Below are 13,035 nucleotides of genomic sequence, written 5' to 3' on the forward strand. Positions count from 1 at the left end.
TCCACAAGAAAAAACCCCAAACATTTTGCAGTTTTGGGGATGCTCTGGGAGGTTTTCCCATCACTCCCAAGCTCGGATTCCCCAGCTCTGGTGCCTCTGCACCCTGGAGGGAGCAGCCTCGGAGCTGCTCCTCTCTCATTTGCCAGGCGCTTTTCCTGCCGTGACTGTGCACATCTCCCAGCTCCCTCCCTCCTTCCCTCCCCCAGAAATCCCACGGCTCTGCTGTCAGAGGACCATCAGTACTCACAGCTTGGAAAACATTGTCTGCTCCTGCCCTGGGCTGGGCACTGGCAGGCTCTGGCACGGCCAGAGGAACCAGGAGGGGCAGGAGAGGGGCAGGAGGTGCCCTTGGCCCCAGCAGGAGCAGCGAGCAGGACATGGAGGGCCAGGTCACTGCGGGGCTGCAGATGGAGGAGGGCAGAGACAGGGCCAGGGACAGTGACATGGTCAGTGACAGAGCCAGGGCTGTGACATGGCCAGGGACAGTGACAGGGCCAGATCTGTGATATGGCCCAGGGCTGTGACATGGCCAGGGACAGTGACATAGCCTGGGACAAGTGACATGGCCAGGGACAGGTCCAGATCTATGACAGGGCCAGGGCTGTGACATGGCCAGGGACAGTGACAGGGCCAGGGACAAGTGACATGGGCCAGAGCAGTGACAGGGCCAGATCTATGATATGGCCCAGGGACAAGTGGCATGGGCCAGGGCCAGGGACATGGCCAGGACCAGGCCCAGATCTGTGACAGGGCCAGGGCAGTAACATGGCCAGGGACAGTGGCAGGCCCAGATCTGTGACATGGCCCAGGGACAGTGACATGGCCACGGCCAGGCTGTCCTGGCCGGGCAGGAGGGTGGGGAGGTTTTCCTTGCTGGGCACTGCTCAGACCCACATCCCCCAATTACTGCTAATTACCAAGTGCCACCACCCCGGTGTGACAGGGACCTGCCAGTGACACTCTGTCTGCTGTGCCGCTCCAGCCCCATCTCTGCTCATCCCAGTGCTTCACTCTCTGCTCCTGCTTCCCTCCCTCCTTCCCTCCTTCCTTCCTTCCTGCCTTCCCTCTTGGCAGCTCCGGGGCCGTGCAGTGCCAGCCTGGGCACTGCTCGCTGCCAGAGCTGGGAGGGGACAGATCCCGGCCCTGGGAGGGGACAGATCCCATCCTTTAGAGGGGACAGATCCCATTCTTTGGAGGGCACAGATCTCATCTCTGGGAGGGGACAGATCCCAGCCCTAGGAAGGGACATATCCGGTTCCCAGGAGGGGACAGATCCCATTCTTTGGAGGGGACAGATCCCATCCCTGAGAAGGGACAGATCCCATCACTTGCACCTGGCTCGGTTTCTCTCTGTAAAGACTTTTGCTATTTTGCCTTTTATTAAAACCTTTTTGTTTCCAACACTGCCACAGAAGCCATCCTGCTGATTTTACACCTTCTAAGGCAGCTGAGCTACCTTGGGTGGGAAATAGATCTCCAGGAGGCTGTGAGAGGAGACCCCTATTTCAACGCCCCTGCAGGAGGAGGGGGCAGTGCCCAGGCTGGCTGCAGGGGTGGCTGACACCGGGCTCTGGAGCATCTCCCTCCTCTCACCAGGAAATCTGGGGCTGCAGGAGCTGGAGCTCAATGAGATGGGGGGCAGTGTGGCTGTTGGATTGTATCTTCTTCTGACCCAGAGATGGGGTAATTGAGAGGTGTTTAAAAACCTTTTATTCCATTTCCAGTCTCGTGAGAAGGGTGAGACAATACAGGTGTTACAGTACACACCATCACAATCAGAAGGTATCTCCTAATTACAAAGCACTTGGTTTATCAGCTTTAGCCACACCACGCCATTTTCTATAAATCCATTTCCCACCTGTGGCTGCTGCTCTGCTGGTGGCCCTGATTGTGTCCTGCCTCTCCCCTCCCCAGGCTGGCCCAGTCCCTGCTGGCCCTGTTTGCCTCATCCCTGGCCATCTCGCTGGTGTTTGCCATCATCCCCCTGTGCCACAACGTGGTGGTGCTGGCCGTGGTCATGGCCGTGGCCGGGCTGGCCATGGGCTGCATCGACACCATCTCCAACATGCAGCTGGTCAAGATCTACCAGAAGGACTCTGCCATCTTCCTGCAGGTGAGAGCGGCGTCCCCAACCCCCCTGGGCAGCTCTAGGATGGACTTTAGGAGGAGCTTTTCCCAGAAAGAGAGTTTGGCCATTGGGAGGGTGGCATCACCATCCCTGGGGGTGACTGAGGAAGGCCTGACTGTGGCACTGTGGTGCCCTGACCACCCTGGGCAGGTTTAGGATGGAGTTTAGGAGGTATTTCTTCCCAGAATGGGTGGTTGGTCATTGAGAGGTTGGAGGAACCATCCCTGGAAGTGTTGGTGGAAAGCCTGGCTGTGGCACTGTGGTGCTTTCTCTACCCAGGGCAGCTCTAGGATGGACTTTAGGAGGAAATTCTTACCAGAAAGGGTCCTTGGCCATTGGGAGGGTGGCATCACCATCCCTGGAGGTGTCTGAGGAAAGCCTGGCTGTGGCACTGGGGTGCCCTCACCACCCCGGGCAGGTTTAGGATGGAGTTCAGGAGGAATTTCTTCCCAGAAAGGGTGCTTGGTCATTGGGAGGGTGGAGGCACCATCCCTGGAGGTATTGGTGGAAAGTGGCACTCAGATCTGGGGACACAGTGGTGTCAGCTCACAGGGTGGACTCAATCACCCCAAAAGTCTTTCCCAAGACTGAATTAATTCTGTGATTCCGAGGAGGAGTTGGGGGCTCTGCCACCCTCCTGCTCCAGCGTGTCACCTCCTGCAGGCCCTGCACTTCTTCGTGGGTTTCGGGGCCCTGCTGAGCCCCCTGATCGCCGACCCCTTCCTGTCGGACACCAACTGCATCCTGGCCAACGGCACGGCCAACGCCTCCAGCAACCTCCCGCACATCCGCAAGTCCCTGCTGCCGCACCACCCCGGCAACCTGTCCCGCTACGACCTGCCCATGAAGGGCATGGTGGTGACACGCGTGTCCTACGCCTTCTGGATCATGGCCCTCATCAACGTGAGTGCTGCAGCCGGGGTACCCAATGGGGTCATCTGGGAGTATCCAATGGGATCATCCCTGGGGTACCCAACGGGATCATCCCTGGAGTGCCCAGCTGGGATCATCTCTAGCGTGCCCAACTGGGATCATCCCAGAATATCCATCTGGGATCACCCCTGGAGTACCCAATGGGATCATCCCTGGGGTATATCCAATGGGATCATCCCTGGGGTACCCAACGGGATCATCCCTGGGGTACCCAATGGGATCATCCGAGAATATCCAGCTGGGATCACCCCTGGAGTATCCAATGGGATCATCCCAGAATATCCAGCTGGGATCATCCCAGGAGCTGGGATCATCCCAGGAGTATCCAATGGGATCACTCCAGAATATCCAGCTGGGATCATCTCAGGAATATCCAGCTGGGATCATCCCTGCTCCAGGGATTTGTGGGATTTCTGGTGTTTGGGGGGGATCCAGCTGGGATCATCCCGGGAGTATCCAATGGGATCATCCCGGGAGCTGGGATCATCCTGGGTGTATCCACCTGGGATCATCCCAGGAGTATCCACCTGGGATTGTCCCTGGAGTATCCAATGGGATCATCCCAGGAGTGCCCAGCTGGGATCGCCCCTGCTCCAGGGATCTGTGGGGTTTGTGGTGTTTGAGGGGTCCTGGAATGGGGTGAGGCGCAGGGAAAGGATCATTTGTTGCCAAATCCTGTTTTTATCAGGGCACTTCCCTGCTGGGATCGATTCTGGGGTTTGTGGTGTTTGGGAGGTCCTGGAATGGGGTGAGGGAATGCAGGGAAAGGATCATTTGTTGCCAAATCCTGTTTTTATCAGGGCACTTCCCTGCTGGATGTGCTGGTATTGATTCTGGGATTTGGGGGGTCCTGGAATGGGGTGAGACTCAGGGAAAGGATCATTTGTTGCCAAATCCCGTTTTTATCAGGGCTCTTTTCCTGCTGGGATCGACTCTGGGGTTTGTCCGAGCTCTCTGGGAGCAGTGGGTGCCTGCAGCACCTCCCAGGCACGAGCTGGACCAGCAAACTCTGCTCAGACCCAGAGCTTTTCCTTCCTGCTCGGCTGGGGATGGCCTGGCAGGAGGGGATTTGGGAACATTCCCAGGCAAGGGCCCATCAGCGCCCTGGATGAAGGGACAGAAGTGATCAGGGCCTCTCTAGTTATTATTTTCCCTGGAGGTCCCGGCAGGTGTGACAGTCCTTCCTTTAAGGGGGAGAGAGGGATCTGGGGTCCCTTTTGCCCATCCTAGGAGCAGTAAAACGGGTGATCCTGCCTGGCAGCTCCTTCCCCCTGGAATCCAGCTCTCAGAGCTCGAGGATGGGCACATTCCCCTTCTCCTGTCCCTGTTTGCCACCCGTCCATCAGCACCAGGCAAGGGCAGCTGCATTTCCTTCCCTTGAGCCCTCTCTCAATTTATTAAATTATTAAAACCCCCATTTTCCCCCATGCAGGGGTTTCCAGGCCCTCCCAGCTCCCTGTGGGAGGTGCTGGGATGAGTTTCTGGGTAGAATTACCCAAAAAAGGCCCAGCCTGGGTGGAGGGGCAGCTGTAATTACCTCCAGCTCTGTCTGTGCCGCGGGAAATGCGCTTTTAATTACTCCAGAGCCAGCGGAACCGAGTGAACCCATTCAGTTGGGAAGCAGAGTTTCACACCTGCTTTGAACCCGATGATGTGTCTGATTTGGGAATTTCCAGAGCCCTCTCTGTCCCCAGCAGCGTCCCGAGGGGATTTTTGGGGTAGGATGGCTGTGGGTTTGTGCATCAGGACACAAGTGCTGCACGCACCAGCGGGTGGGTGGAATACAGAATTCCCGAGATTCCCACAGGCTGTGCAGGAACACCAGGAACGTGGAAAGGAGGCTCTGGGATAAGGGTTAAATAACAAACACCCTGTGGGGAGTTGGATGTGCTCAGCTGCTGAGCCAAGCTGTGATTGCCTTTCCCAAATCCTCACGGAGGCAACTGATTTTATTTTATTTTTATTTTATTTTATTTTATTTTATTTTATTTTATTTTATTTTATTTTATTTTATTTTATTTTATTTTATTTTATTTTATTTTATTTTATTTTATTTTATTTTATTTTATTTTATTTTATTTTATTTTATTTTATTTTATTTTATTTTATTTTATTTTATTTCATTTTATTTCATTTTATTTCATTTTATTTCATTTTTTCTTTCTATTCTATTCTATTCTATTCTATTCTAACCACCCCAACCTGCTGGAGATGCTGGGAGCAGCTCAGCTCCAAAGTGCTGACTCTTTTCAAGGTGGAAACAGCAGAGGATGATGATGGGAAGGGGTTTTTTAAACCCCCAGGGATGTGGGTGAAAAGAGTTAACAACAGAAATGGAAACCAGGAGCAGCAGCTTGGTTATAAAATGGCCAAATCCCACATTTCCAGCCCGGTTTTTGTGTGGATTCTGACAAGGCACGAGCTGAAATGATTCATTTCGAGCTCTTGCTTTTGTTTAGAGTGGAAATGTCTCAATCTGACTCTGGCACGAGTGCTCAGCGCAGAGCTGACAGCGGAGCTGTGCCGATGTTTTTGAAGCAAAATGGGTTTGCTTTGGGAAAATGAAGCAGCTCAGCATAATCAAAACAAAGCGCTTGGATCACTCCCAGCCAAAATCTTTCACTCAACGAGAAAAATTTTTTGCCTTTTCATCCAGATTTTGGAACAAACCCCCCATATTTTAGAGTTCAGTTCTCCCACAGGACGGAAATTTCATCGCCCAGCCCGTTGGAAGGGGCTGGAAATCAGGGAAACGTTCTGTGGAGAGGGAGGTGTTTGTCAGGAAGGTGCTCTCCCAGGGGAAGTGTGGGACACTCCATTGTGCTCTGAAGGAGCCTGGGACACAATGGCAGGGAAGGATCCCGGATTCCTGGGGGGGAACAGCCAGAAATAGCAGCAGGAGGGAGCTGGAATATCCCCACGCTGAGCTGGGGGATGCGGCAGCTTGTGGGGTTTTTGGGGATGGATAAATCTGCCAGGTGAGGGAGGGAGAAGCTCTGGGAATTTGGGAAGTGTTGGGTGCAGGGAGTTGGGAATTTGGGAAGTGTTGGATGCTGGGAACTGGGAATTCTGCTTGGCCAGGTGAGGGAGGGAGCAGCTCTGGGAATTTGGGAAGTGTTGGGTGCTGGGAATTGGGGAATTGGGAATTCTGCTTGGCCAGGTGAGGGATAGAGCAGCTCTGGGAATTTGGAGGGAGGGAAGGAAGGAGCTGGAATATCCCCACGCTGAGCTGGGGGATGCAGCAGCTTGTGGGAGTTTTGGGGATGGATAAATCTGCCAGGTGAGGGAGGGAGAAGCTCTGGGAATTTGGGAAGTGTTGGGTGCTGGGAATTGAGGGCTCTGCTTGGCCCTTGGCTCCTGGTGAGGAATGCTCTGCTGTCCCTTTTTCCCTTTCGAAAAGAAAATCTTCCTGCCAAAAAATTACCAAAAAAAAGCAGCAAAAAATATCCCGGGGAGGAATTCTGGGAGAAAATGGCATCAAAATCTGGCTGTCCAGGAGGGATGGTCAGGGATGGGACGGGGCGGTCACAGCCATGGGTGGGACCTCCTAAAAATGTCCCAGCCTGGTTAAAGCAAAAAGGACATGCTGGGTTTGAAGGTGAGGGTGTGGAGAGCAGGGAAAACCCCAGAGTGGGATCGGGAATTGGGAATCCCAAACTGGGGACTGGGATACACCCAGAGTGGGACTGGGAATTGGGAATCCCAAACTGGGGGCAATGGATACACCCAGAGCGGGACTGGGAATTGGGAATCCCAAACTGGGGGCAATGGATACACCCAGAGTGGGGCTGGGAATTGGGAATCCCAAACTGGGGGCAATGGATACACCCAGAGTGGGACTGGGAATTGGGGAATCCCAAACTGGGGACTGGGATACACCCAGAGTGGGGCTGGGAATTGGGGAATCCCAAACTGGGGGCAATGGATACACCCAGAGTGGGACTGGGAGTTGGGGTATCCCAAACTGGGGACTGGGATACACCCAGAGTGGGACTGGGAGTTGGGGTATCCCAAACTGGGGACTGGGATACCAATGGGACTGGGAGTTGGGGTATCCCAAACTGGGGACTGGGATACCAATGGGACTGGGAATTGGGAATCCCAAACTGGGGGCAATGGATACACCCAGAGTGGGACTGGGAATTGGGGAATCTCAAACTGGGGCCCAGGGATACCAATGGGACTGGGAATTGGGGAATCCCAAACTGGAGCCTTGTCCTCGAGGCTGGGAGTGCCCAGGGCCGTTATCTGCGCAGCCAGGCCCTCTGAGGGGAGGGAATATTTTTGCTAAATCTGCAATTCAGAAGAATGAAATCTGGTCCTGACCTCCGGAAGGATCAGAACTATCAAGCAAATGCGTTTTTCTTCCATGGGACCGAACTCACTGTTCCTATTCCCATTGTTCCCAGAACAATGCAGGCCTCATAAATGAATTCAGGCTGGAGGGGCGGGGTGGGAGGCAGGGGAGGGAATTCTCCATACATTTAAATCATGCCACGAGCCAACAAAAGGCAGGAAATTTGGAGCTGGAGCTCACACTTGCTCCCAGACATGTAGAAAACAAGGGAATGAGCTGTCACTTAGGATTTCCTGGCTTTCTCCCCCGGTTGGTTGCAGTGTAAACACCGCTGGGCTGTGCTGGGAGGAGACGGGAGAGCTTCGCTTGCTCCCCTCTGTTTCCTCACCAAAAAAAAAATAAAAAAAAATAAAAAAGGGGAAAAAAAGAAAAGGAAAAAAAGATCCATTCCCTGTGGAATTGGAGGCACCAGGGAGTCCTGGGTGCGGGCTCATCCCTTGGGATCACTGCTGCCCCATGGATGTGGGGTGGGACCGTGGAATGCTGGAGCATCCCTGGATGCACAGAGGACCCCAGAGCTGTGGCTGGAGCCTCCCTGCCCCGCTCAGGCTGTGCCCAGGGGCTGCTGGAGGGCCCTGGGCTGTCCCTGTTGGCCTGGGAACCACGGGCTCCTCTCTCAGGAGGTGCTGAGCAACCCCTGCTAATGGCTGGGCACGGGGCTGGGAGCAGCTCCCTCTTCCCTCGGGCAGAATTCCAACTGCTCTGCCCCCACAGGCTCTGGGGTTCCACTCGTTGGGCAGCAGCAGCCCAGGGTTGGACCCCAGAGCGTTTGGGGTTTGTAGGGCTGGCACTCTGGGAGGTTTGTCTGGGGTCCCTGTGCCCATCTCCAGGTGGATGCTGGAGCCTGGGACTGGCTGGGGACAGCCCAGCAGATCGGGAGACTTTTCTCCCAGTTTCCTCCCTCTTTTCCCCTCTCCAGCCTCAGTGCCTCCTTGTCCCATCCCCACCTCTCCTTGCTCTGAAATTCCCCTCAGGCACCTCCCCTGCGGAATCTGAGCCCAGCACCTCAAACCGCTGCTGCTGGGGGAGCTGGGCTGTGGTTTTGGGGTGGTTTTTGGGGTGGTTTTGGGATGATTTTGGGACATTCAGGTGCTCATCCACCCTCTGTCCTCATCCCAGCTGCCAGTGCCCATCGCTGCTGCTGGAGGCGCTGGGGGGTGGTTTTGGGGTGATTTTGGGGGTGGTTTTGGGGTAGTTTTTGGGACATTCAGGTGCTCACCACCCCTCTGTCCCCTCCCCAGCTGCCAGTGCCCATCGCTGTGTTCTTCCTGCTCTACAAGGAGCGGATGGTGCCCTGCTTCAATGGCAGCAGCCACCCACTGCTGTCCGCTGATGAGCTGGCCCTGGAGACACGGCCTGGGGACAAGGACGAGCTCTCCACCGCTGCCCAGAGACCCCACACAGCTGCAGGTGAGCTGAAAATGCCTCTCTTATGGATTTTGGGGAGAAAAAGCCATATTTGAGTGTCTGGGTGTAGTGGGAGATCCAGCGCTGCTGTCTGTTGCAAAGTGTGCACAGGGATCTCATCCAGGAGTACCCAAACAAAACATTTGGTGCCCAATTGCCCTCAAATTAGATGGAATCTTGAACAGATGTTGGTGTCCCAGTCCCAATGAGGCCTCCAGGCTGTGTTTCTCCATTCCATGTTTCTCTGAGCCACCCTAAAGCCAACCCTGGGCCCCCCAACCCTTTAGGGACACATGTCAGTCGTGCCCCTTCATTCCCTCCTGGGTTTGGGGTCACATTTCTTACTGATTATTCTGTTTAAAGGGTCACGTTTCTGACTGATTATTTCAGTTCATTGTGCTGCAGACGCTGATTTTTATAGGAAAGGAATAAGAAATAACAGATTTCCCCTCCCTTGTTTGAGGGGAAAAGTGAAATCCAGCAATAGTTTGCTCTTGACCTCATGGGTGCACCCTGCCTTGGGGACAATGGTGACATTGTTCTTTCCTAGCCAGCAGGGACGTGTCACAGTCAATTCTTTGGGTAAACAGTGAATCTCAGAAGTAAATATGGTTTAGGGCTTTGGGAAGTGTTCCGTGTTATTCCTGGAGAGATGGCAACAAAAAGGAATTTCAGGGAATTCTTCAAGGTGAGGAGATGTGGGAAGGCTCAGGGGTGATGCCGAGCTCTGTGTGCGTGCCCCCCTTTCCCAAAGGTGCCTTGTTGGGTGCATTATCCCTTACCCAAGGATTGGGAGCTCTCCTGGGCAGGGCTCCACTCTGGGGTGGCTCCAGGCATGAGGGGATTTGGGCCATGAGTGCCACGGTTGTGTTTTCATTGCCTGTGAGGGCAGGGCCAGGGCTGGGGAGCCCCAGAATGGGGAAAGGAGCAGGAGCAGCTGCAGTAAGAGAAGTGGCAGCAGAGCCCAGGGCTTTGGGGTGTGGAGAGCCCAGGATTTTGGGGCATGAACAGCCAGGATTTTGGGGTGTGGAGAGCCCAGGATTTTGGGGTGAGAAGAACCAGGATTTTGGAGTATGGAGAGCCCAGGATTTTGGGATGTGGAGAGCCCAGGATTTTGGAGTGTGGAGAGCCAGGATTTTGGGGTGTGGAGAAGCCAGGATTTTAGGGTGTGGAGAGCCAGGATTTTGGAGTGAGGAGAGCAGGATTTTGGGGTGAGAAGAACCAGGATTTTGGGGTGTGGAGAGCCCAGGATTTTGGAGTGAGGAGAGCAGGATTTTGGGGTATGAACAGCCAGGATTTTGGGGTGTGGAGAGCCCAGGATTTTGAAGTGTGGAGAACCCAGGATTTTGGGGTGTAGAGAGCCAGGATTCTGGGGTGGAGAGAGTCCAGGATTCTGGGGTGTGGAGAGGCAGGATTTTGGGGTGAGGAGAGCCAGGATTTTGGGGTGTGGGCAGCAGGTACCCCAAAGAACCAGGATCCCAGACTGTGGGGAACTCAGGATTTTGCAGTGTGGAGAGCCCTGGATCCCAGGGTGTGGAGAGCTCAGGATTTTGTGTGTGGAAAGCCAAGATTTTGGGGTGCAGAGAGCTCAGGATCTCTGGGGGTGTGGGCAGTAGATACCCCAAAGCACCAGGATCCCAGGCTGGGGAGATGCAGGATCCCAGGCTGTGGGCAGACCCCACAGCCATTCCCATTTCCTTCTGGAAGCTTAGAGGAAGGTGAAGGTGAGGGGGAGCCCCCCGAGCTCAGCAGTGCCCCACGTTCAGGGTCCAGGCTGGGTCTGTCCTGCAGCTGTCCCACAGAGCAAACCCCACTGAGGGCTGGCAGCCACCCAGCCCCGGGGGGACGTTCTGGTCAGGTTTGCTTTGCATTGTTCTCCAGCAGGTCACGAGGATTTGTTCAGCTGCTGCCAAAGCAAGAACTTCCGAGGGGTTTCCTTCACCTATTTCGCCGTGCACATCACCGGGGCTCTGGTTCTCTTCATGACTGATGGGATCGTGGTGAGTGCAGTTGTCCAAATCTCTGCATTTTTTCCTCCCAAACCCCTGTGAAACCCTCAGGGGTTCATGGTGAGAAGGGTTAGACAGGAATGGGAATTTCCCAAGCTCTCCATCTCCAAGGATAAGCAACCCTGAGCTCTAAATGTGATGTTTGGAGAGTGCGGAACTCCAAAGGGCAGGGCGGCCCCTCGGGGAGGGAGGATCTCTGGGTTTTCCTTGGAACAGCCGTGGAGCTTTGCCCTTTTAGGACACACTAAACCCCACACCCTGCTGCTGGTGGATCTGCAAACCCTTCCACCATGCACTGAGGGACAGAGGAGCCTGAAGTCCCCGCGGGGATGTGACAGAGAGGATTTTCCTGCAGGGAGAGTACTCGGGCTTCGTGTACAGCTACGCCGTGGAGGAGCCGCTGGCCGTGGTGCACAAGGTGGCTGGGTACCTGCCCAGCCTCTTCTGGGGCTTCATCACCCTGGGCAGGCTCATCTCCATCCCCGTGTCCTACAGGATGAAGCCAGCCACCATGGTCTTCATCAACGTGGTAAGGATGGGGTTAATTCCTTTGATGGGGTTAACTCCTTTGATGGGGTTAATTCCTTTGATGGGGTTAACTCCTTTGATGGCCGCAGCTCCTCTCACACCTGGGGGGTTTGCACAGCTAGGGTGGGCAAGGTGCCCTCCAGGTAGCCACAATTTCAAATTTCCCAGCTTTCCTGAGCCTGCTCCTCAGCTGGGAGAGTTGGCACTAAAAAATTGCCCGTTTTATTGACCTTACCCAGTGACCCCTTCATCCACGGGGAAATGAATTCCTGGGGTGGCCATGGCCAAGGGAAGGCAGGTCACGCTGTAAATTCTCTGCTGAGGGCTGCAGCAGCTGGCAGAGCTTGCTGAAGTCCGTAAAACACCTCGGGAAAGGGGCAGGAATCCTTGTGGGATGTGTGAGGAAGATCTGTGTGAGGACATGGCAGAAAACAGGCAGGGGATGATCCCAATCCCCTTACAGAGAGAAAAAGCACGAGCAGGCAGTTAACTGCCAATTTATTTGAACCAGAAGTGATTTTGGAGGCCGTATTTTGATACTAAAACACATTGCAGTGAGTTATAATACCCATCTAACAGGGTGGGGAGAAGATTTTGGGATGTTCTGAGTAAGAATCCACCTGGCTGCCACTGACCCTGTGCAGTGCTGGGAGCTGCTGTAGGATCCAGCAGCTCCTGGAGTCATTGCAGCATCGTCATGACAAATTCCAGCTCGAATTTGGCTTCTTCAGGATCCAAATTTCTGCTGAGCTGGAATATCAGAGCTCCCTCTGCTGACTCTGCCCTGGATCACTCGGGCTCTCCCCAGAGTTTTTGGTTATTTCCCCTACAAGCCAGAGGTGAGGGAAAGTTGATTTAAATGCAGTTGCCTCTTTGGCTTTAATGCTGTGGCTGCTTTCTGAGCAGTTATTGAGAGTTAATCCTGAAATTATTGAGAGTGACTTCAGTCTTACTCAGCAGAATAAAGAATTATTGGTGATTAAGACATGTAAATATTGTGGAAGGTATTATTGCATTTAAAAGTATATGTTTCGTATACATAAATTTCTATGTAATGAAATTAAGACTTAATTACCAAGTTGTGTAATGAAAATTAGCAAATTCAAAGCCAGATGGATTTTCTTTGGCCATTCAGTTTCTCAAACACTGAATTTTTTTTTTTTTTACAACATATTTCCTCTTCCATACTATTTCCCCTTAAAAATAAACGTATTTTCTCATCCAGAATATTTCCTATTAAAACCAAACTCTAGACCCTGTTGCACTCAGCGTTTTTCTGACTGATTTTTGTGGGTGCTGCTCACAGGTCGGGGTCCTCATCACCTTCCTGCTGCTCCTGATCTTCTCCTCCAGCGTGGTTTTCCTGTTTGTGGGCACAGCATCGCTGGGGCTGTTCCTCAGCAGCGCCTTCCCCAGCATGCTGGCCTACACCGAGGACATCCTGCAGTACAAAGGTCAGCTGCCATTTCACCAGGTGCATTTTTAGATCCCATCCCCTTCTTTTCAGCTCCTTCCCTCCTCCCTCAGGAGGCCTGGAAGTTCAGGTTTGCCTTTGAAGGCAGATTTGTTGAAGGGAAGTGTCCAAAATTCTCTGTTTTGCTGATGAATAAAGACCCCAGGCAGGGATCCAGCCTTGGTTCCTGGTTTTGGGTGCTCAGGGAGGGGCAGGAATG

At 53.7% G+C, this 13,035-nt stretch overlaps 1 protein-coding gene across 1 annotated transcript in view; it reads left to right on the forward strand.

Moving 5' to 3' along the window:
• Positions 1-1,678: 1,678 nt before the first annotated feature.
• MFSD4A (major facilitator superfamily domain containing 4A) overlaps positions 1,679-13,035 on the forward strand; it is a 15,207-nt gene continuing 3,850 nt past the window's right edge. Inside the window, exons 1-7 of the mRNA XM_005428118.2 lie at positions 1,679-1,683; positions 1,915-2,113; positions 2,792-3,031; positions 8,660-8,828; positions 10,710-10,825; positions 11,190-11,363; positions 12,669-12,816. Coding sequence (XP_005428175.1) covers positions 1,679-1,683; positions 1,915-2,113; positions 2,792-3,031; positions 8,660-8,828; positions 10,710-10,825; positions 11,190-11,363; positions 12,669-12,816 — 1,051 coding nt within the window. The remainder of the gene's footprint in view (positions 1,684-1,914; positions 2,114-2,791; positions 3,032-8,659; positions 8,829-10,709; positions 10,826-11,189; positions 11,364-12,668; positions 12,817-13,035) is intronic.

This window comes from Geospiza fortis, unplaced genomic scaffold (assembly GCF_000277835.1).
Source record: "Geospiza fortis unplaced genomic scaffold, GeoFor_1.0 scaffold391, whole genome shotgun sequence".
Classification (NCBI taxonomy): domain Eukaryota; kingdom Metazoa; phylum Chordata; class Aves; order Passeriformes; family Thraupidae; genus Geospiza; species Geospiza fortis.